The sequence below is a fragment of the Oryx dammah genome, unplaced genomic scaffold (genome assembly GCF_014754425.2).
Source record: "Oryx dammah isolate SB20612 unplaced genomic scaffold, SCBI_Odam_1.1 HiC_scaffold_6, whole genome shotgun sequence".
NCBI lineage: Eukaryota > Metazoa > Chordata > Mammalia > Artiodactyla > Bovidae > Oryx > Oryx dammah.
This window is the reverse complement of record NW_024070190.1, coordinates 7393379-7416398: the sequence shown is the minus strand read 5'-3', so window position 1 is coordinate 7416398 and position 23020 is coordinate 7393379. Positions and strand designations below refer to the sequence as shown.

The 23020-nt window shown below is 36.4% G+C and overlaps 1 protein-coding gene across 5 annotated transcripts in view; it reads right to left on the bottom strand.

The window, feature by feature from the left end:
• The window catches only part of ARID4B (AT-rich interaction domain 4B), a 137655-nt gene that overhangs the window by 66378 nt on the left and 48257 nt on the right, over positions 1–23020 (bottom strand). For all 5 annotated transcript variants that reach the window (XM_040242709.1, XM_040242711.1, XM_040242713.1 and 2 more), the window contains exons 3-7: positions 16447–16557; positions 13868–13933; positions 7382–7472; positions 5849–5928; positions 772–863 (exon numbers count right to left, since the gene is read on the bottom strand). In XM_040242709.1, coding sequence (XP_040098643.1) covers positions 772–863; positions 5849–5928; positions 7382–7472; positions 13868–13933; positions 16447–16557 — 440 coding nt within the window. The remainder of the gene's footprint in view (positions 1–771; positions 864–5848; positions 5929–7381; positions 7473–13867; positions 13934–16446; positions 16558–23020) is intronic.

The following is a 23020-nucleotide window of genomic DNA, read 5'->3' as shown; positions in this document are numbered from 1 at the left end:
GACTCCTTGATCCGGTGATCCCTTTTAATTTAAAGCCTTTAAGAGCCTAAGCATATTTCATCAAAGGTAATTTGTTAAATATGTATAGTATGTGTCACAACAGTAAGAAGACATAAAAACAAGTAAGATAGTTCGGTTGCCAGGAGGATTTAAATTATCAGGAAGCAAAAGCAAAGATGACAATGATAGGAACAGGTGGAATACCGTCTATGACATTAGATAAACCCAAAGAATTTAGAGGGTTCAGCGGAGAAGAAAACACGTCTGTCAGCCCACGGGTCAAACCCAGGCCTCCCGCACTGTAGGCGGATTCTTACCAGCTGAGCCACCAGGGAAGCCCAAGGAAAGAGAGGGGAGGCACAAAACGGTTCACAGAAAGGTTGGGCATCTCTGGCTGAGAACTGAAGAATGAGTGAGCCAGTGGCATGGAAGGGTGGCATTTAAGACAGGAAAAAAACAGCATGAATAAAAAACACAGTATCAGGAAAACAGAGGGTGTATTACTCAGGATACTCAGGAAATATTGACTAAATCCATTTTGACCCTGGCATAAGATACATGTAAGGAGAGCTGGGAGGCAGATAAATAATATAGCTAAGGCTGACTGAGCATGGAGAACCGCAAGCACCCATGCTAAGGAGAGTCTGAAGTTACTTTTAGATTCAGTTAGCAGTTAAATTTAAAATTACAAGTTAAAATTAACAACTATAAAACAACACTAGAAGGAGAAATGAATTCAGGTTCAACTAACAGTTATGAAAATGGACTTACATATGATTAGATCTTCTTCCTCTATTTGTTTTCTTTCCTATGACGGGAGTGCCAAAATGTTCAGGGTTGGTGAGTGGGAGCTGGTCTAATGTCTGTGGGTAGGAACATAAACCCATCAAAAGTTATTAAGTTGCAAGTTCTTTTTTTCCTGTTTAAATCAAATCAATTTAAAAATATCCTTAGATTTTTAGATTTAAAACTTCCCAAGGGAGACAAAAATACAACTTTCCTAAAGATTAAAAACTTTCACTTCAAAGAATTATTAGAAGATGAATGAGCTCACAACTGGAAAAAAGTGAAAAGAAATTCAGTGTTCTCTCTAGATAATTTCATCATCTACTTGAGGGTTGACAGACTTCTAAGAGTGATTAAAATATAAAACAAAACAAATACAGCTCAGTGGAAACACAGATTTGAGAGATGAGAAATCTATGTGTAAGTACCTAATCCCTAGATTGAGGCCAACTGTATCTCAAAATTTTCTTTGCATATAGGGAATTATAATCTACAAAACAGAATTCTTAATAAGTAATGGAAACTAAATTATCAGGATAACTATCAACTGCCTGAAAAAAGGGCTTCAGACAGGCAACCTTATGACTCTGCAAACATTTTCTGTAACAACCCCCAACCTACACCCCAATCCCCCTGTACTTAGTAGGATCTTATTTCCCAAATCAGGGATCAAACGCAGGCCCTGGCAGTGAAAGCACCAAGTCCTAATCACTGGACCTCCAGGGAATTCCTGCAATAAATCCTACTTTTAAAGAAAATGTAAAAATTAGTTTTTCTAAAGTTAGTACTTTTATTTTCCCTTTCTTTTTAATACAGCAACATCCAATACTTGCTATGAAGACAACAATCAGTAAGTGAACATTTCCTTCTTGTTATCAACTGGCAATTCATGTCTCTTACCTTGCCCAAAAAAAACACTGATTTCCAGGGAAGGAACTGGTTGTTGGTTAAAAGCACAGTGAAAAAAGGGATTTTGAAATTCCTTCGTTTCTCCATATCAGAGACTTCTTGGATTGTTTTGTGCCATTAATTCCTTAAAAGGTTTCTATATCTAAAAAGTTAAAGTATCAATCTGAAGATGCTATCCCAACTGACTTAATTCTCTGAGTATCACTTTGATAATAATCAAGCTTTTTTAGCATCTTAAAGATTTTCCAGTTACTGTTCCTTTTATCCCTCCAATAGAATCATTGCTATTTCAGATACTTTTATGAACACAAGGGGAACAAAAGATCCCAGGAAAACTGTCAAAGTAGAAGTGAGGGCAAGGAACTAGTTATGATAAAAAACATCTCAAAGTTACAAACAAGAATGTTATATGAAAGGGTGTCCATTACTTTAAAGATCAGATATTTAAATATAAACTAATGCCAATATTTAAAAGAAAAAATTTAACTTTTATTCTTAAAACTGGATAATTTTGTTGAAACAGTGTACTAAAACATGAAAGAAGGAGGCATATTAATTTATTTTACATAATTTGTTAGAATATGTAAATATGTTTAAGGTACACACACATACACGTGATAGTTGCTCAGTTGTGTCCAACTCTTTGTGACCCTGTGGACTATAGCCTGCTACACACACACACACACACACACACACACACACACACGTCTAACAATGAAGAATACAGTATAGGAAAAAGGCACTAGCCATTAAATAAAAACTGATTCCTTGATATGACCGACAAAAATCATAACTTTTATATGGCTAAAACTATAAATCTTTCAAATGTAGCTTGTAAGTTGGGCATTTAAAAAAATATTTGAAGGCAAAAGCTTGCCCAAATACAATAATATGCCAGACAAATCTTTTCAGAAGTAACCCGTCATTAACTCCTAATTATACTTCCCAAGTGTGAATATTTCAAAGCACTCTGTTTGGTAAATAGGAAAAATAAATTATTTTGGCTCAGTTTCTCCTAAGCTAACAAAAGAATTAAATGCCCCTCCCCTAAGATTAAGGCCACTCTCTTAAAGGTAGAGAAAGATCCCCTGGAGAAGGGAAAGGCTATCCACTCCAGTATTCTGACCTGAAGAGTTCCACAAACTGTATAGGCCATGGGGTAGCAAAGAGCTGGAAACCACTGAGCAACTTTAACTAGCAGCTTTCTATTTTATTTCTATTTTAAGTATTGGCTAGTTATTCTACTTGGTTTAAGAAAGAAAATATCCAGAATTTCTGAAAAGTTATCTAGGAATCACATATAGGAATTCCCAAATAAACCACAATCCTTCCCTAGTATTGAGAAAAGAATTAGAACAATAAGAAGCAATTGTCTTATTGCTAAAAGCAGGCCTGTGTCCCTGGCCTCAATCCTGGAAAGCCGGAGCACTTTTATTTCACTTCACAGAAAAGAGTAAAGGATAGTCAGAGTTAAGAGGGCTTGTCTGGTAGCTCAGTAGTAAAGAATCTGCCTGCCTATGTAGGAGACGTGGGTTCGATCCCGGGTCAGGAACTGGAGAAGGAAATGGCTACCCACTCCAGTATTCTTGCCTGGAAAATTCCATACACAGAGGAGCCTGGCAGGCTACAGTCCATGGGGTAGCAAAAGAGTCAGACACGACTTCAGTTCAGTCATCCAGTAGTGTCCGACTCTGCGACCCCATGGACTGCAGCACACCAGGCTTCCCTGTCCATCACCAACTCCCCAAGCTTGCCCAAGCTCATGTCCATTGAGTCGGTGATGCCATCCAACCATCTCATCCTCTGTCGTCCCCTTCTTCTCCTGCCTTCAGACATGTCTTAGCAACTAAACAACTATAACAAATACTTGTAGAGCAAAACCAGAGACTCCTGGCTGTATTAAAGGCTGAAGAAAATTCCACAGGCCTAGGGGAAACATGCTGATAGCCCTGTTATCTAACATGCTGCAGGAACTATGGAGCTGGGATTTCATCTAAACTTTCTTCAGCGTTTTCAACTGCATGTAGTAACTGCACAAAGAGAATGCCAGCTGATAAAACTACTTTGGAATATTATTCAAATTACCACTCTAACAGATGCCAAGGATAAATCCCATGTCTATCTAGCTTATCCATGTACCTAGTACAGCACCTGCATATGGCAATGGGTAAGGAACAATATACCAATATTCTAATATCCTCTAGCAAAACATGAAATTTAGCATGTAGAGATACACAGAGTAAAACTGATCCCTCCTGAAATTAAGGTGGATACACTGAGCTACTAGATATCACTGCTTTGGCCTTCATACCACAACTATCTTATAAACTATCCCAATTTAAAATTCTCCTGGCAAAGACAAAATTAGTTCCTTAAGATACTTCACTGAAATAAATAAATAAGACATATACATATCTTCACTTAGGTGAAAAATCAAGTGTTCACGTTCTCATACTCATTAACCCACTATAATTACCACATATTCTAAGGAAAATGAAATTATTTCTAAGAACTCCATAAACTCAGAATTCTGTTAATGTCATCAGTGAAAGAAGCCAAATTTACTGTACTTGTCCCAAAGTTACATATATTTCCTATCTTTAAACCTTAACAATTAATTCACCAAATGGTTAGTGAAGGCTTTTGTGTAGAAAACACTACTAGGAAAAGGAGAGTTCATCAAAATGACAAAAATTTGGCTATTCCACCAAAACAGCTTACAATTTTAAAGAGGAAATGATAAACGTTAACAAAAAAAGACCATAAAAAAAAAGTAAGCAAAGTGGAAAAGGATCAAAGGATACTGAGATCAAATTTGGTTAGAGAGCTCATGAAAGACATCATGAAGGAGGAAGCATTTCTCACGGTCTTGAGAGGAATGGGGCTCAGAAGAAGCAAAGAAAAGGAAGTATGAACCATAATCTGAAAGTCTTACAAAGGAGAAGTACAGGGAAATAATGAAGCATGAGACTGAAACGGTAGGCCAGAATTACTACAGAGAATCTGTCCCAAATTCGGAATTGAAATGGGAAGTCAAGCATTTAAGGGAAAGGAAAAATAACAACAACAAAAAATAACGTCTAATAATTTAACAGAAATATTAAAATTCTCCACAATAACATCATTCTAAATAGTTATTAGAAAAAAGAAATCTTGGTTTGGTCACACTGTATATTAACTAATATTTATAGTGTTATAGAATATAACACAATTTGTAACAATGTGCCCATTAAAAAAATTTTGAATTGCAAGTTATTGACTTTCAAAACTGTGTGAAGCCTGCAGGCTTATTAAAACATCTTTCAATTTTAGAGCATGATTTTGGTACTAGGAAGTGCTGGTTTGAGAAATGGTTCTGACCATCAATTTCATCAACTGTAAGCTAAAAATAAGGACTGTATCTCTTTCATAATGCTGTAAATTTGAGGACATATGCAAAGCACTAAGCAAAGTCCCTGGCAGATATGGGCACTTCAGTTATTCATCCAACTAACATTTATTCAGCTCCTGCTCTGTGCCAGGCACTGCTGCAGGAACTGAGAAAGACACACAAAATCTCTGCCACTGAGACACACTGTAGTGAGGAAGGCAGACAATAAATAAGCACATAAACACAGTGGTGAGAAAGATATGTGCTATGAAGAAAATTAAATTAACCTAAGGAGATTATGAGGAATGGAAGTGTCCATTTTAGAAAGGGCAGCCAGGCAAGCCTTCTCCAAAGAAAGGCTATAATAAAAGTCAGCTGCTGGCAGCAGCAGTAGTTAGGAGGTGTTTGCAGTAGTTAGAGTAGTTAGGAGGTTCCTTTAGCAATGATGATGGGGTTCAAATAGGTTACAAATGAGGAAACTCTATTCTATAATTATTTATAAATTAAAGGACTCTATATGAAAGTCGCCTAAGGATAATGAACAATTTCACTGTGTTTTCTTCATGGACAAATGCTAATTGCTAAAATACATTTTTAAAAAAAGAGCATATAGAACCTGATAACTCAAACACAAGACCTTAAAGTTTTCTCAGACTACATGCTAATACTTTTATATATTAATGAATTTTCCTGATTAACAAGTAAGTTGCTTGAATAAGAAAGCAAAACTTTGCCACCCCCAATACAAAATACGACATGTTTGTTCATTAAGTGATTACTTACTTCACTCTCAGCAAAATGCCTCTCTCCTTTCAGGCACAGTGAAGATCGTCTCAACGTTTTCTCATCACCATCATCAAAAACTGCGAGAAGTGGTAGAAAAGGAAACTACTGAAGGGATTTTCAAAGATTAACAAAATGACATAAGTTATCATTTAATTTTATCAGTGTAAAGAGAGCTACTGCTTTAAAAGATTAGATGTGACATAACTATACATTTTAAGTTTTCTAACAAACAACTTCAAATGCAGAGTATCTTATCCAATTTCTTGGGGGAAAAAATAATATAATGAAAACATCTTCCCTGGTACAGAAAACACCAAATGAAAAGAAGTTAGTATTTCAGAAAGAAAACTTTTAAATGCTGATTAACCCTTCTCAATAGTGTAGAGAAAAAGCAAGCTTTTCTACCGGTAAATGCTAACAAATTTAAGAAACAAAAAACAAGAGTATAAATTTATATATTCAGACTGCCCCTATAAATTACTCTAATCTCAATCTCAGCACTACTAACATTTGGGGCCAGATGAAGCAGGAAAGCCTTCTTAAACAAGATTCAAACTAAAATTACAAAGGAAAAGGCAACCACAGGAAAACTGACTATCATATGAAAACTGACAGCAGAGGAAAGAGAAAAGCAATAGAAGAATACTTGCAACTGAAGAGGAAAAGGTTTAACAATCCCTTTGTATATATATTTAAATATATAAACTCATATCCTAAAAATAAGATGATAACCTTTCCAAGAGGAAAAGATGGGACTGGGAAGACACTATACGTTGGCAATTCAAAAGAAGAGAAAATACAACAGAAATAATGTTCCTTTCAATAAATATATGAAAATATGTCCAATCTCACTACTAATCATGGTAGAAGCAAATTAAAACAAAATTGAGATACTGTTTTGCGTCCAGATGGGCACAAATTTAAAAATACTAGTAACATCAAATTTGACAAGGGTTGGGAAAACAAGTACATTCATACACTACTGTTTATGGGAGTGTAAATTAATAGTCTTTTAGGAAAGTGGTTTTCATAACTTACTAAAGTTTTAAAATGACATTTCCCTTCAATCTATGCCTAGTTCTCAATGCACACACTAGGGAAATACTACAATAATGTCCATGTACAAAAGACATCCAATTCATAATATAGTAATTTACTATATAACACCAAGAAAATTGGCAACATCATCAGCATGAATATTAGTTTAAAAAATTTATCTGTTGCATGACAACATGAATTTACTGAACGCTATTGAAATGCACACTCAAAAATGGTTAAGATGAAAAAAATACTCTAAAATACACTTTGAAATGAAAAGCTAGAAATCCACTGTATAATATATACACTAAGTTCAAATTATACATTATGTACATATTTATGAAATAAAGTTTTTAAAGATCTGGAAAGATAAAAACTATTAACAGTAGTAACAACTATGGCAACTAAGAGAGGAAGTAAATCAAGAGAAAACTCTGCCTTATTTGTATTATCACTGAAAATACATTTTAAGAAGAATATGTATTCCCTTACCTACAGTGTACCAACTAGCATCTGTTAACTTATTGATTACAGCTTCCTGATATGCACCATCAAGATTCTTCACTTCCACAATAGCCCCAACCTAAAGTATTAAAAAAAAAAAGTTAGAAAAACTTAAGAGAAATGAACAAACTAAAAACTGGCTTTTTTTTTGACAAATTGATTTCGTGATGGTGAAGAATAAAGTAACTACTGATTTGTCTTAAAGTGCCAGCAATTTTACTCACGATTGTTCCTGTATCATCAGTGAAAATATCAACATAATGAAAAAAGCAAATAATATCTAAGTATTATTATGAAAATATATAGCTTTGTCCTTACAATCTCTCTGAGGGAACTCTCACGGGTCTGGGGATCCCTATCTAGGAAATTGCGTATCTTCACCTCATATTACAACTCTTCTTTAAAAGATACTGGGGAGAAATTAACAAGTAATTCTGAGGTTCTCCTTAAGTTACAGTGTACCAATAATGAAAATTATTCGAAATATTTTCACCTGATCAAGAAAATGCTGATAATTTATATGGTTTATAAATGTATATGGTGTTTATAAGTATGTGTGTGTGTGTGTACACAGCAAAAGAAATTGTCAACAATTTGAAAAGGCTACCTACAAAATGGGAGAAAATACATTTGCAAATCACATATCTGGTAAGGAGTTAAAAACCAAAATATATTAAGAATTCATACAATGTAACAAAATAAAGAAGAATCAAACAATCCAATTGAAAAATCGGCAAAGGTTCTCATTCCATACACAAAAATAAACTCAAAATGGATTAAAGACTTGCATGTAGAACTGGAAACCATAAGCCTGCTAGAAGGAAACATACACAGAGCACTCTTGGACATAAAACGCAGCAGTAAGTTTTTTCGGATCGGTCTTCCAGATCCAAAAGGAAGCAGAAGCAAAAATGAATAAATGGGACCTAATTAAACTTAAAAGCTTTTGCATAGTAAAGGAAATCATTGACAAAACAAAAATAGAATCTACTGAATGGGAGAAAATATTTGCAAATGATGCAAATGACAAGGAGTTAAAACCTAAAATATATAAACAGCTCACAAAATTAATATCCAGAAAAGCAAAAAGCTCCATTTAAAAAACGAGCAGAAGGCCTGAACAGACATTTTTCCAAGATGACATACAGACAGCAAACAGGTACATGGAAATATGCTCAGTATCACTAATCAACAGAGAAATGCAAATTAAACCAACAATTAGGTTTCTCCTGACACCTACTGAGAATGGCTTATTATCATCAGAAGACAAGAAATAAAAGTGCTGACCAGGATGTGGAGAAGGAAGCCTTTGTGCACCACTGGTTGGGACGTAAACTGTTACAGCACTATGGAAAGCAGAATAGAGGGTCTTCAAAAAGATAAACCGACAACTATCATATAATCCAATAATTTCACTAATGGATATTTATCTGAAGGAAATGAAAACATTAATTTGAAAGGATATATGCACCCCCCAAGTTCACTGAACCATTATTTACAATAGCAAAGATATGAAAAGAAGCTGAGTATCCATCAATGGATGCTAAAGATATGTGTGTGCGCGCACACATGCTCACATAAATCAGCCACTAAAAAGAATGAAATCTTGTCATCTGCAACAACATGGGCAGTCACTGAGGGCATTATGCCACGTGAAATTAGTCATACAGAAAAAGACAATTAGCACATGATATCACTTATATGTGAAGTCTAAAAAACAAAACAAACAAAAAGCCAACTTTATAAGACACAGAGAATAAGATCGAAAATAGAGGCTAACTCTTAAAAGTCCTCACCCCAAGAAAAAATTTTTTACAACTGTGTGTGCTGAGTTGCTTCATACAGTGGTGCCCAACTCTTTGTGACCCGACTGACTGTAGCCCTCCAGGCTCCTCTGTCCATGGAATTCTCCAGGCAAGAACACTGGACTGGGTTGCTATGCCCTCCTCCAGGGCATCTTCTCCACCCAGGGATCGAACCCGAGACTCCGTCTCCTGCACTGGCAGGTGGATTCTCTACCACTAGCACCACCTGGGAAGCCCCTCTGCAACCACGTATGGTGACAAATGCCAACTTGGTGATCCATAAATATTGAACCATTATGCTGTATACTGAAACTAGTAATAATATTAGTTTCATCTCAGTTAAAAGCAAATGTATATGATCTTTACAGTGATAACTAAACTTGTTTAGAGAAGACAGTGTCAGCCCCACATGATGCCCAAAAAAGGGAAGCAAACTCTTCTCTCTCTCTCTTCTAGTTCCCAAACCAGAGATGAAGCACAGGCCTCCTGGAGTACAAGTGCACAGTCCCAACCACTGGACCACCAGAGACTACCGTCAATAAATATATGGTGCATTTTTTAAAATATAATACTCAAATGTTCCAGTATTATTTTCATGTCAACTCACTGAAAATATACTGAAATCAAATAACCACAAATAAATAGGAACTTTATTTTCTCTAGGAGAAACATTTATCCAAATGTTAATACTCTCTATCAGCTGATAGAAAGCTACAAAGTATATTAGGAAACAACTGAAAATCTACATACAAAAAAAAATCCATAAGCAAGAGAAATATTTCAACAATTTTGAGACTGTAATTTAATACACTTCTCTATGTCAAATTCAAAATGATCACAAGCCTAATCAAAACCAAAGAAAATTTTAATAAGACAAATCAAACAAGCAAAATAAACCAACTATGCCACAATCAAACAGGCTTAACCAAAAGGAAAGATGTCTTGAGGATTCAAATTGTCTTTCCTATCCCTGCAACACTGAGCATTTTTTGTTAACTGGTAGCAGCTAGCATGTGCCAGGTAAATAAGGTAGTCAGGCAGTGAAGAGCTAGCTGGTGTGCTCATAGGGCAAAAATACAAATAAGGCATAGAGATGCATGTGTTCTGATCATCCAGGGGGCACAATGCTTCAAAACTACAGGCTATGAGTTCATGAGAATTTTTATTTTTGCCATCCCATTACTGGCTGTAAGACCTTGGGCCAGATTACTTTACCTTCCATCCCCCCCAACTTCCTCATCTCTAAAGAGTTGTTATGAGGATTATATAAAATACTATGTGCAGAGGAATTAGCACAGTACTAACACATACTAAATGCTAAATAAATAGCAGTTAACATCAAATTGTGTGTGTGTGTTAGTCGCTCAGTTATGTCTGAATCTTTGTGACCCCATGGACTGTAGCCCCTCCAGGCTCCTCTGTCCACGGAATTCTCCAGTCAAGAGTACTGGAGTGGGTTGCCATTTCCTTCTCCAGGGGATCTTCCTAACCCAGGGATCGAACCACGTCTTCTCTGCAGAGATTCCTTACCATCTAAGCCACCAGGAAAGCCCCACATCAAATTATACATGCACATGTTTTTGTCCTCTTATCCCTACAAGTGATACACATGCGCATGCAACATTAAAGAGGACACCTATAAAACAGAACAAGAGGGAAATAAGTTTCATAAGGCAATACTAAAAACTCACAAGGTTTAGTCTCCCACGTGCACATGTGCTCAGTCATGTCTGACTCTGTGACCCCACGGACTGCAATTAACCGGGCTCCACTGTCAGTGGAATTTTCCAGGCAAGAATGCTGGAGTGGGTTGCCATTTCCTACTCTAGGGGATCTATCTTCCCAACGCATGGATCAAAGCCACATCTCTTGCATTGGCAGGCAGGTTCTTTACCACTAGTGCTATTTGGGAAGCTCTAAGTCTTCCACAGTGTCTACTATACATGAAAGGTACTAATGCCCTGGGGATTCAATTAAAAGTTTTCAAATCAACCACCAACAAAAATTGGCAGATAAAGACATCTATCAAATTCTCTGAAAAGTACTGTTTCATTAGGAAAGGAATTTTCTTGCATCTACAAATGTTTCTTCAATTATGTTAGCATTTCTTAAAATTTGCCCAGCTAGGCCAATGTCTGTTTCAGACATTCAAAAGGGCCAAACAGCACATAGTGGCTACCTACATATTTCCTTTAAGCCTGCTCACTAGTGGAAGGTAAGTGAAGTGAACTTGCTCAGTTGTGTCCGACTCTCTGCAACCCTATGGACTGTAGCCTACCAGGCTTCTCCATCCATGGGATTTTCCAGGCAAGAGTACCAGAGTGGGTCACCTTTTCCTTCTCCAGAGGATCTTCCCGACCCAGGGATAGAACCCAAGTCTCCCGCATTACAGGCAGATGCTTTACCCTCTGAACTACCATTGGAAAGTAAAAGTGAAGTGAAGTGAGGTCACTCAGTCGTGTCCAACTCTTTGTAACCCTGTGGACTGTAGCCTGCCAGGTCCTCCGTCCAAGGGATTCTCCAGGCAAAAATACTGGAGTGGGTTGCCATTTCCTTCTCCAGGGGATCTTCCCGACCCAGGGATCGAACCCGGGTCTCCTGCACTGCAGGCAGACACTTTACCATCTGAGTCACCGGGGAAGCCCTAGTGGAAAGTAAAGTAGCACTTAACTCATAACTGGCCAATGAAGAAAACCAATGCAAAGAACGTAGACTCTCTGTGTGTATGTATGAACATGTTTATCGCTTATAAATGCCTGATGACCCTTAAGAAAGTTCATAGGCCAGCAGTTGCTTCAAAGAATTGAAAGCTCTGAAGATCTGTTTTGTTATGTTTTCTTTTCTCACTTTTCACATCATCATGGAACTCAATATCACTCGATCGCTCGTTTACCACTTAATATTTCTGGAAATTCCACCCTTTTAGTAAGTGAAACATGGTGAGACTAAAACAGATGAGTGAATAAAAAGCAATCAATCTTTCCCTGATGTTCAATTAACTTCTGAACACAAGCTTTACTGTCATATAGGTTTTATGGCACATTAAGTCTATCTTTTTCCTATTTAGAGAGAATTACGCATTTAGAAAGCATCACTATGAACAAAGCTAGTGGAGGTGATGGAATTCCAGTGGAGCTATTTCAAATTCTGAAAGATGATGCTGTGAAAGTGCTGCACTCAATATGCCAGCAAATTTGGAAACTCAGCAGTGGCCACAGGACTGGAAAAGGTCAGTTTTCATTCCAATCCCAAAGAAAGGCAATGCCAAAGAATGCTCAAACTACCGCACAATTGCACTCATCTCACATGCTAGTAAAGTAATGCTCAAAATTCTCCAAGCCAGGCTTCAGCAGTACGTGAACTGTGAACTTCCAGATGTTCAAGCTGGTTTTAGAAAAGGCAGAGGAACCAGAGATCAAATTGCCAACATCTGCTGGATCATGGAAAAAGCAAGAGAGCTCCAGAAAAGCATCTATTTCTGCTTTATTGACTATGCCAAAGCCTTTGACTGTGTGGATCACAATAGACTGTGGAAAATTCTGAAAGAGATGGGAATACCAGACCACCTGACCTGTCTCTTGAGAAACCTATATGCAGGTCAGGAAGCAACAGTTAGAACTGGACATGGAACAACAAACTGGGTCCAAATAGGAAAAGGAGTACATCAAGGCTGTATATTGTCACTCTGCTTATTTAACTTATATGCAGAGTACATCATGAGAAACGGTGGGCTGGAAGAAGCACAAGCTGGAATCAAGATTGCCGGGAGAGATATCAATCACCTCAGATATGCAGATGACACCACCCTTATGGCAGAAAGTGAAGAGGAACTAAAAAGCCTCTTGATGAAAGTGATAGAGTGAAAAAGTTGGCTTAAAGCTCAACATTCAGAAAATGAAGATCATGGCATCTGGTCCCATCACTTCATGGGAAATAGATGGGAAAACAGTGGAAACAGAGTCAGACTTTATTTTGGGGGGCTCCAAAATCACTGCAGACGGTGACTGCAGCCATGAAATTAAAAGACACTTACTCCTTGGAAGGAAAGTTATGACCAACCTAGATAGCATATTCAAAAGCAGAGACATTACTTTGCCAACAAAGATCCGTCTAGTCAAGGCTATCGTTTTTCCAGTGGTCATGTATGGATGTGACAGTTGGACTGTGAAGAAAGCTGAGTACCAAAGAATTGATGCTTTTGAACTGTGGTGTTGGAGAAGACTCTTGAGAGTCCCTTGGACTGCAAGGAGATCCAACCAGTCCATCCTAAAGGAGGCCAGTCCTGGGTGTTCATTGGAAGGACTGATGCTGAAGCTGAAACTCCAGTACTATGGCCACCTCATGTGAAGAGTTGACTCACTGGAAAAGACTGATGCTGGGAGGGAATGGGGGCAGGAGGAGGAGGACAGAGGATAAGATGGCTGGATGGCATCACTGATTCGATGGACATTAGTCTGAGTAAACTCTGGGCGATGGTGATGGACAGGGAGGCCTGGCGTTCTGTGATTCATGGGGTCGCAAAGAGTCGGACACAACTGAGCAACTGAACTGAACTGAACATATTTATCAACTGAATTGCAAAGTAACCAATGAATTTTTTAAAAGATAAAGATTATTACTTCTAGTGCTTCAGTGGGAAACAGTAATTATGAATAAATAAATGAATTACCTTTAGTGGGCCCTTTATATGGTCATCTTGAACTTCCACTGTTGAAGAATCATGTCTAAATGTTACCTAGAGATTATAAATTTAATTAGCCACCAAAAAAGAAAAAAAAAGCAGCACAAGCTCATTAATGCATTAATTCTTTTTTTAAATAAGTAATCTAAACAAATGGCTGCCTAGTTTATACAAAATCTCAATCCCTAAGTAGAAACTGAAAAACTTACTATTTAACAGACAACACCCAGACTAATTTACTTGCTGATTCACTTATTATAGTTTATTCAGTACTATTAGTTATGAGTTTAATCATATAACTTGTTTTCCTAAAAAATGAGGAAAAAGGAGGTGGTGATCTTAGTTTATTAGGTGTTCTACCATTTTGTGAAGCCTTCGGTAAATAATAAGCCTTAGCGACAAACATTTGCCGAGTGTCAAGCATCAAGCTCAAGCATTGAACCTATAATCTTCACAAAAACTTTATTAGGTAGGTGTGGTTATTCTCATTTTTTTGGTAAGAAAACAGAGGAACACAAAGTGTAAGCAACTGGTCCAAGTACATGGTAGAGCTGAGATTCAAACTCAGGCCATCCGGATCCAGAACTTGCTATACTTTGTCAGTACAGACATCAGAGAATGGGACATTAGATGGTAAAATAAAGTTAAGTTAAAATAAAGGGATCAAGTTTAAATACATAATTAGTTGGTAAAAACAAAATATTTTGCAATACTCAATATAGAAAAGGTGGTTTCCCCTATATAAAACAAGAGCTTCCAAGGACTGAACCATTACTGTGGTCTTATCTGATATGTGGTAATCAGTTATGAAACAGGCTCACAAACCAGCTACGAAAGGAGCTGTCCTGTACTCACAGCATCCCATACATTTCTGTCTCACACATGGCACTACTATTCTTTATTTAAATTATGTGTTTACATATCTGTGCCATTCACTTAGACAGTAAACCATTTAGGAATTGAAAAAAGGTCTTAATACTAGAGTTTCAATACCTGATACAATGCTCAGCATGTAATAAATGCTCAATAAATAAAAACTGATAGGGAAGAAGTACATCAACAAATTGTTGAAAATGTATTAACTCTGAATCATAAACAAACTGATACAGAAATATACTACCATATCTGTTGAGAAAATCATTAGCTTTGAATTATAAACACATTTTTAGAGCAGTCTAAAGAACTAAGAACGGATTTTAGACAGCCACTACTTATAAGACACAAGGTACTCGCTGGTGCTCTGTGCTATCAGCACAAGTAGTACAGGCTGCTTCCCTCCTTTCGCTGGCAGCAAGAAACGGCAGAACTGCTGTGTGTCATTCTGCAGATTCATACAGTACACAGAGACACCCAGGTGAGATTACAAATCACGGCTAAATTCCAGTGAAGCATGGTTCCTGGAGTAACACATGGGTCTTTGCCCAAAGGAACACCTTTTCTAACCAGCACAAGTTAGAAGGTGCTTATCTGGAGGCCAAGTTCTGCTGAGGAGAAGTTCCACTTCTCTCCAAAGGGAGAGATTTCTGTCTAATTCACACTAAGGTATTACATGTGCTCTCAGTAGCTCTGCCTGAAAGAGTGAGAAAACCAATTTTAAAAACTTTCTCTTCATCCAAAAGATAGTAATGGCAAAAATGAGTGCTCAGAGAACACCAGCGTGTGAAGTCAGAACAGGAAAAGGCACTACAGGAGCTTAGGCACACCAAGCATGTGAAACCTGAAGGCAGAGAGGGAGACCAGATCAGCATCCTATAGGCTTACAGTTAATTTAAAGGCCCTGTCACAATGGTTCTTAACTAGCAGTGTCAATTAGCATCACCCGTAACCTTTTTTCAACATATCCATGCATAAGGAAGGAACCAAGGCATACAAGCATGGAAGAAGCTATGACAGCTCAAGTACAACACCTCTATGGCTGTTTTACTAGTGATGTTCAAAACAATATTTTATGGGGTATCTGCTAACCTGGATTCTAAATCTCTTGAAAAGAGACAAGGTTATTCTCATATCCCCATCCTCCTTTCCACCTGCACAGTTTGCAAGTCAATAAATAATTAGCAAGATTTTCTGAAGAAAAGCAGAAGATAAGGAATCAACAACGAGATCCACTATCATCAGTTATAAACCACATCTCAGTTTCATGGTTAAAATGGGGAAGGGTCTTAAAATTTATGTACTATTCTAATTCCCATTCTGTCACTAATTTTCCAGAATGGCCCTGGACAAATCACTGACCTTTTATTGAGCCTCATTTTCCTCAGGATAAAATTAACAAATTAAACTACATGACTTCTAAGGTCCTTTCCAGTTCTAAAAGGCTAACAATACAAACATTACCATGTCTGTAGTGAAATGGCATTCAAAGTACCAATTATGATCATCTAATTTCATTCCAATTAGAACACTTAAGAATCACAAATAATGCTTTGTTTTCAGTTATTTTTACAATCTTTACTCTTAGAAACTGAACTCAACTTGCAGAAGAAAGAATTCTTAATACATTCACCAAATAAAAGTTCAGATATCAAATACTAACTATATAATTATGAAATCTACATATACTGTACCTTGACTTTGACAAGTCTTTTTGCTGTCTTGATCTTGGCTTCACAAAAGGCTCCTCTGTATTTAGCACTCACATCAGTGCCCACTGTCAAATAGGGAGGTTCATCAAGCGCCTAAAAATGCAAAAACTTATTATTAGATTTAAACTTTCAAGTTCTTTCCCCCAATCAGACTTTAGAATGGCCGATCTAATCCTGTTACAGCTATAAAAGTTATAATACATGAATGTATTGTTAACAAGAACAATCTATAAAATACTCTAACTTAAAAATAAGTAAAATATATAAGGTCTATTTACATGTACCATAATGTACATCAAAGAAGATACAAAGGCATCTTTTTTCTGTACATAAAACACACATGGTCCATGATATGAATTAGCTCAATCACAAGTATGTATCATTCTATCCACTCTTTTATTCAAATTTTCTTTACTAAATAACCACTGAAAGAAAAGGAACATCCTTAAAGCTCAAAGAAAATTTCTTTTCATATTTAGGCTATTATCTTGGCAGCCACCCAAATTCAGAACAGCTCCCTATCAAAATGACTCTAAGGTAAAACAGTATAAAAGAGGGTAGGGAAAACCACAAAGATTCAAACTATTGTTAAAATCTGTACAAAGAAATCCAATTTGAAAAATCTCAAGTAAAAATCAGCCAAAATGTCTCAACTGCTTTGGCATGAATTCACTGTTTACTTCCCATCTACAATAAATATTATTCTAAGCTTTTTCACTGTGATTTAATTTTAATAGTCCTAATCTAGCTGTTTTCTTATAATCAGGTTCTTTTTCTGCACAGGAGCTATAGTTCTAAGGGGTTCTACTTACATTAATCAATTCCACAGACAAAGAAACATTATACAAGTAACTTCTCCTAAAATGTTTTACAAGAAAAACTAATATACCAAGATGCACCATCAGAAAAAAAAAAAAGAGTTGGGAGTCTGGGAATATCAGTTTATTGAATGAATTCCCATTCTGTCTCATTATTTCCCAGTCTATTTGTCCAAAGAATCCTTTTTTAAAATTAACATCTATTAACATCCTGCAGAAATTCCACAGAATACAAGGTGGAAAAATACTCATATAGTAATAACTAATGAGAACATAAATTTCATTTGGATCTTAAAATAAATTTACTCCTAATAGTTCTGGCTAATACACATAGAAGCGATCTATCTCTAAAAAAATATTCTAATGGTATAACAAAATTATCATAAAGATAGCAAATAATTTTAATAATTTTTTGAAAGGTGGGGAGGTACTAGAAACCAAAACAAGGGGTTACAACTAAACATATCAGGTCATCCTCCTTAATGGCCATTTGCCTCACATATTTTTAAAATAAACACTTAAAACATATCAAGTATATGATTTCTTAAATCTACTTAAGAAAATGCTTATATTTCAATTTATGCTATAGCAGAAGTATACCGTCATAGAAAGATAATCATTTCTGCATTGTTATTTTTTTAATATGCTGATACCATGAACTACAATTTGATAACTCTGTACTAGTCTTTGCACCTAAATTTAATAAATGCATTTCTACCTTATGGCTGGGCCCTCTTAAAATATCACCTTTCTTGGTCAAAATTTTGATTTAATTCCAGACAGGCTAGTGGCTTTATTTTAGCAAGAATATGAAAAGGAATTTGCAGCACTTCACTAAAAATTGTCAAAAAGACATCAATTCAATTGATAAATTTTGTGTTATTGCTAAAGAAGCCCAGATAAAGGGGCTGCTTCATGACCATAAGGCCCACTAACCTCCATAACTCACAACCTCTCCCATTAATACTTCCTGCCTCATTATCCAGCAAAATTTTATTTTCATAGATAAATAGTCTGGTTCAATAAAAATTAATGAGGAACCAGAAATTGTGAAATACAGAAAAGAATCAGAGGTCATCTAAAAGTACATGTTCGTGCCCAATCAGGAACAAATAAATATTTAAGAAATGATACGCTTTTTAGATACTTTTATTATAGAGAATTATAAACCAAAAAGGCAGGGCGGGAGGTGAAATAGAACAGTAATATTATTTAGACTACTAGTATACATAAGTTATTTAAGTATTCTTTTCACTAATATTCATATCAAACACTGGTCACAGTCCAACATTAGCAAACAATAACTATGCTTACTGAGCAGATTTATTCAACTTGAATTTGAGACATGTGATTTTTCCTCCAAATCAAAGCCACATTGTAATTAACATGGAAATCCATGTAGATAGAAAAGAGTAATAATTAGCTCAGATTTCATGAGGGCAAATTATTACTTTTCAGGGAGTAATACTTTCCTTCCTTCACACTAGAACACAAGAAAAGGAATTAGCAAAGTACATAAAGAAAATGTCTATTAGGAAAATACTTGCAAAGGAAAGTTGAAGTTTAAAACAACTTGCTAAATACATTATTATAACAGTGTTAATTTCTCAAAATAGCATAAGAAAAGCAAAGATCTATGCTCTGATTTTAATTTGTCTCTCTTTTTTTTTTTTGGTATCATCATAGGTAAGTTACTTTTTTGTCTCTAATTTCTCTTAATTATTCAGATGAATAATCTGAATTCTGTACACATTTGTTTAACAAGCCTGCATTTTAATACAAGTTGGAGCTACACAGATGGTCAGAATGGGATACTGAGACACATTAATTGTCTGGAAGTGAAACTATGCTAACCAGAACATGAATTTCTACAGAAAAACAAATGAAACTCACAACATACATGGTCAGATTTGTGTATATAATTTTGTTGTTGTTTAGTCACTAAGTTGTGCCTGACTATTTGTGAACCCACAGACTGTAGCCCACCAGGCTTTTCTCTCTCCATGGGATTTCCCATTCAAGTGTATGGAGTGGGTTGCCATTTCCTTCTGCAGGGGATCTTTCCAACCCAGGAACTAAACTCGCATCTTCTCTGGTTGGCAGGCAGGTTCTTTATCACTGAGCTACCAGGGAAGCCTGTATATAATTTTCAGTTCAGTTCAGTTGCTCAGTTGTGTCTGACTCTTTGCGACCCCATGAATCACAGCACGCCAGGCATCCCTGTCCAACACCAACTCCCGGAGTTCACTCAGACTCATGTCCATCAAGTCAGTGATGCCATCCAGCCATCTCATCCTCTGTCGTCCCCTTCTCCTCCTGCCTCCAATCCCTCCCAGCATCAGGATCTTTTCCAATGAGTCAACTCTTCGCATGAGGTGGCCAAAGTACTGGAGTTTCAGCTTTAGCATCAGTCCTTCCAATGAACACCCAGGACTCATCTCCTTCAGAATGGACTGGTTGGATCTCCTTGCAGTCCAAGGGACTCTCAACAGTCTTCTCCAACACCACAGTTCAAAAGCATCCATTCTTCAGCACTCAGCTTTCTTCACAGTCCAACTGTCACATCCATACATGACCATTGGAAAAACCATAGCCTTGACTAGACGGACCTTTGTTGGCTAAGTAATGTCTCTGCTTTTGAATATGCTATCTAGGTTGGTCATAACTTTCCTTCCAAGGAGTAAATGTCTTTTAATTTCATGGCTGCAGTCACCATCTGCAGTGATTTTGAAGCCCCCCTAAAATAAAGTCTGACACTGTTTCCACTGTTTCCCCATCTACTTTCCACGAAGTGATGGGACCAGATGCCATGATCTTAGTTTTCTGAATGTTGAGCTTTAAGCCAACCTTTTCACTCTCCTCTTTCACTTTCATCAAGAGGCTCTTTAGCTCCTCTTCACTTTCTGCCATAAGGGTGGTGTCATCTGCATATCTGAGGTTATTGATATTTGTCCCGGCAATCTTGATTCCAGCTTGTGCTTCTTCCAGCCCAGCGTTTCTCATGATGTACTCTGCATATAAGTTAAATAAGCAGGGTGACAATAGACAGCCTTGACATACTCCTTTTCCTATTTGGAACCAGTCTGTTGTTCCATGTCCACTATGTAATTTTAGCACATCATAAATTATCACTCTATAATTAGCATAATGTGAGACTAACAGCACAGGTTCTCAAAGCAGAAGACACGGTCCTAATCCCAGCTCTATTCATTATGCTAACTAGGTGCATCTTCATAGGCTTCAGAACCTCCCTAAACTTCAGTGTCCACCATATCAGAAAAATAGGACTAGTATTAAAAGTAGTCAGTTATGATGCCCAAAGTATTTAAATATTCACAATTACTATTATGAAACATTGCATGTGTGGGCAAAAAAGTCATTAAACCAATGTAAATTCGAATTTGGCTCCCCCTCCTTGTTTTTCTTTTTAAAATGGGAGAGGCAAAACCTCATTTTACATGACTGCTCATCATAAATTAGGGCAAAAAGAAAGTTAAACCACTTTTCTCACTTTTTCAACCAGTGTCACTACTCCTCAGAAAATAGTATTTCTTCAGATTAAATCTAATGAGAGCACAGTACAGAGTAATTGGTAATATGTACATATCTTTAAACTGTTATACTTTTTATGCTTCTAGAAATGCAGGAAAAATCAAAGATACATTTGATACAGTATACACACAGAAAAACATGCACATTAAAGCTGAAGACAACTATTAAAGAGGGATTAACCTATCAGAAAGGGACTGGAAAGGAGGGGTGTGGAAATGAAAACACTTTATTCAAAGTATGTTTTCCTGTTTTGCTCTAAAAAAAAAGTTTGTTTTTTGTTTTTTACATTTGGCATGTAGCTCTTTACTTTTTAAAATATAACCTAAGGAACATTTCACACATATTAAAAAAAGAAGACATAACTGTGTGATAACTCTCCCTTATAATCTGGCTCCCACAATTATCAATTATAATACTCAAAATATTATAATCTGTTAGTCACTGGGAAGAGGGTTTATTTTGAACATTCCTAGTAATACTTGTCTATATTCTCCAGTGTGTTTGGAGTGACTCTATTAATGAGAATCAGTATAATATAGTAATTAAGAGCACAGGCTCTTGAATTAGATGCTTACATTCAAATCTACCAGTGAGCAGCCAGATAACCTTGCCTCTAGACACAATAAATAGTGACTATCTCACAGGGATGAAGCTTGAACTGCTACATTTAAAGTGCTTATTAGAACAGGACCCAGCATACAATACCAAATAAAGGCTGTTATTATTCAATATTCTGGAGGTACAATTGTGAGTTTAAAAAAATGTTTAAGTCCTATACAAAAGAGATTCCACATAAATAAAACAGATTCCAGTATAACTGTGTATACGGATAAGGAATCTTTTATAGTATCCCCCTGTTCAATTCAGAAATAAAGCAATCATGTTGAATTCTAGTAGCAGGAGAGGTTAAGTGTTGGTGGGGATGCTAGAAAAAGTCTATCAGAGTCCTTTAGTGTAGCAGGAAGATTACCAAGATTATACACCTCTCTTTTGAGGCTACTGTACTTTGATCCAAAGCAGAGCTATTTAAAGAAGCAGGTCAGAATTACCAAGATACTTTTGACCAACACCAACCCTGTAAGGTGTGCAGTGTATACCACCAGGAAAAAAAAAAACAAAAACCTCTTACCCTCTTTTTTTGTTCTGCTGCTTTTGGTAAAAAATACAGACCATCTCAGAGGCTAAAATAAAATGTTTTTCTAAACTACCTCCATGCCAAAAAGGAAATTAAATGACTAAATTACCATCCCTTTGTTTAGCAAACAGAACAGTTTTCCAGTTGTCAAGGCAACAGCTACCTCACAGTTATCTCAGCACTGCTTAAACAATTATTTTTCTACTCAATCTACCAAGTGTCCTAACTGGCACCTAAAAACCATTAAATTCCATGGAAACACTAAAAAGCATAAGCAAATTTTAAATTAGCTATTGGTGGATAATAATCCTTCAAGAAGCCAAAATGCCATGGAAATATATAAGTACTCAAATGAATCAACAATAATCTCTTATGTGCCTTGGGCTACAGTACACGATATATGCAAGTTTAAGAGAGGTAACAGTTTAATCAATGCTCCAAATGACTAACGTTGGCACTAAGAAATATTCAGTTACTCAAGATATATTTTTCAAAAAGGAAAACATGCTAGATGACATTTTATTGAGGTATTTTTTAAAAACATTAATCATTCAAATTGATTACTAAGGCAATGCCAGTGTAGCCAAGAGAATCAAGATATTAAATTTGATACTAAAATTCTCAGTAAATAAATGTATTTAAACACACAATGTGATAATAAATCTATGAAAACCATCTTTTTATATGCGACGATCTCAGAGAGACATTAAAACAATAATGGAGATAATTCGAACAGATGAACCCATACTACATCAAAAGGTACCAAGGATCCTTGGAGAAACAGCTAATTTCAAAGCTGGGCAGAGAAAGTACAAGCAGAATCTAAAATATCTTATGGCAGAAGGTAAAGAAATGCTCAATGAATAATCGGAACATTTCAAAGGGACATAGGAGCCGCCTTGAAGGGGCTCCTACTGGCCAAATGAGGGAAACCTTCAGCATCAAAGTAAGTATTGGCTGTCCCATAATCTTGTTAGGGAGATATGTATATATCAAAAGTGAATGACTTAAGATATGTGTGTGTGTAAGTAAATTATATTCAGGTGAAAAA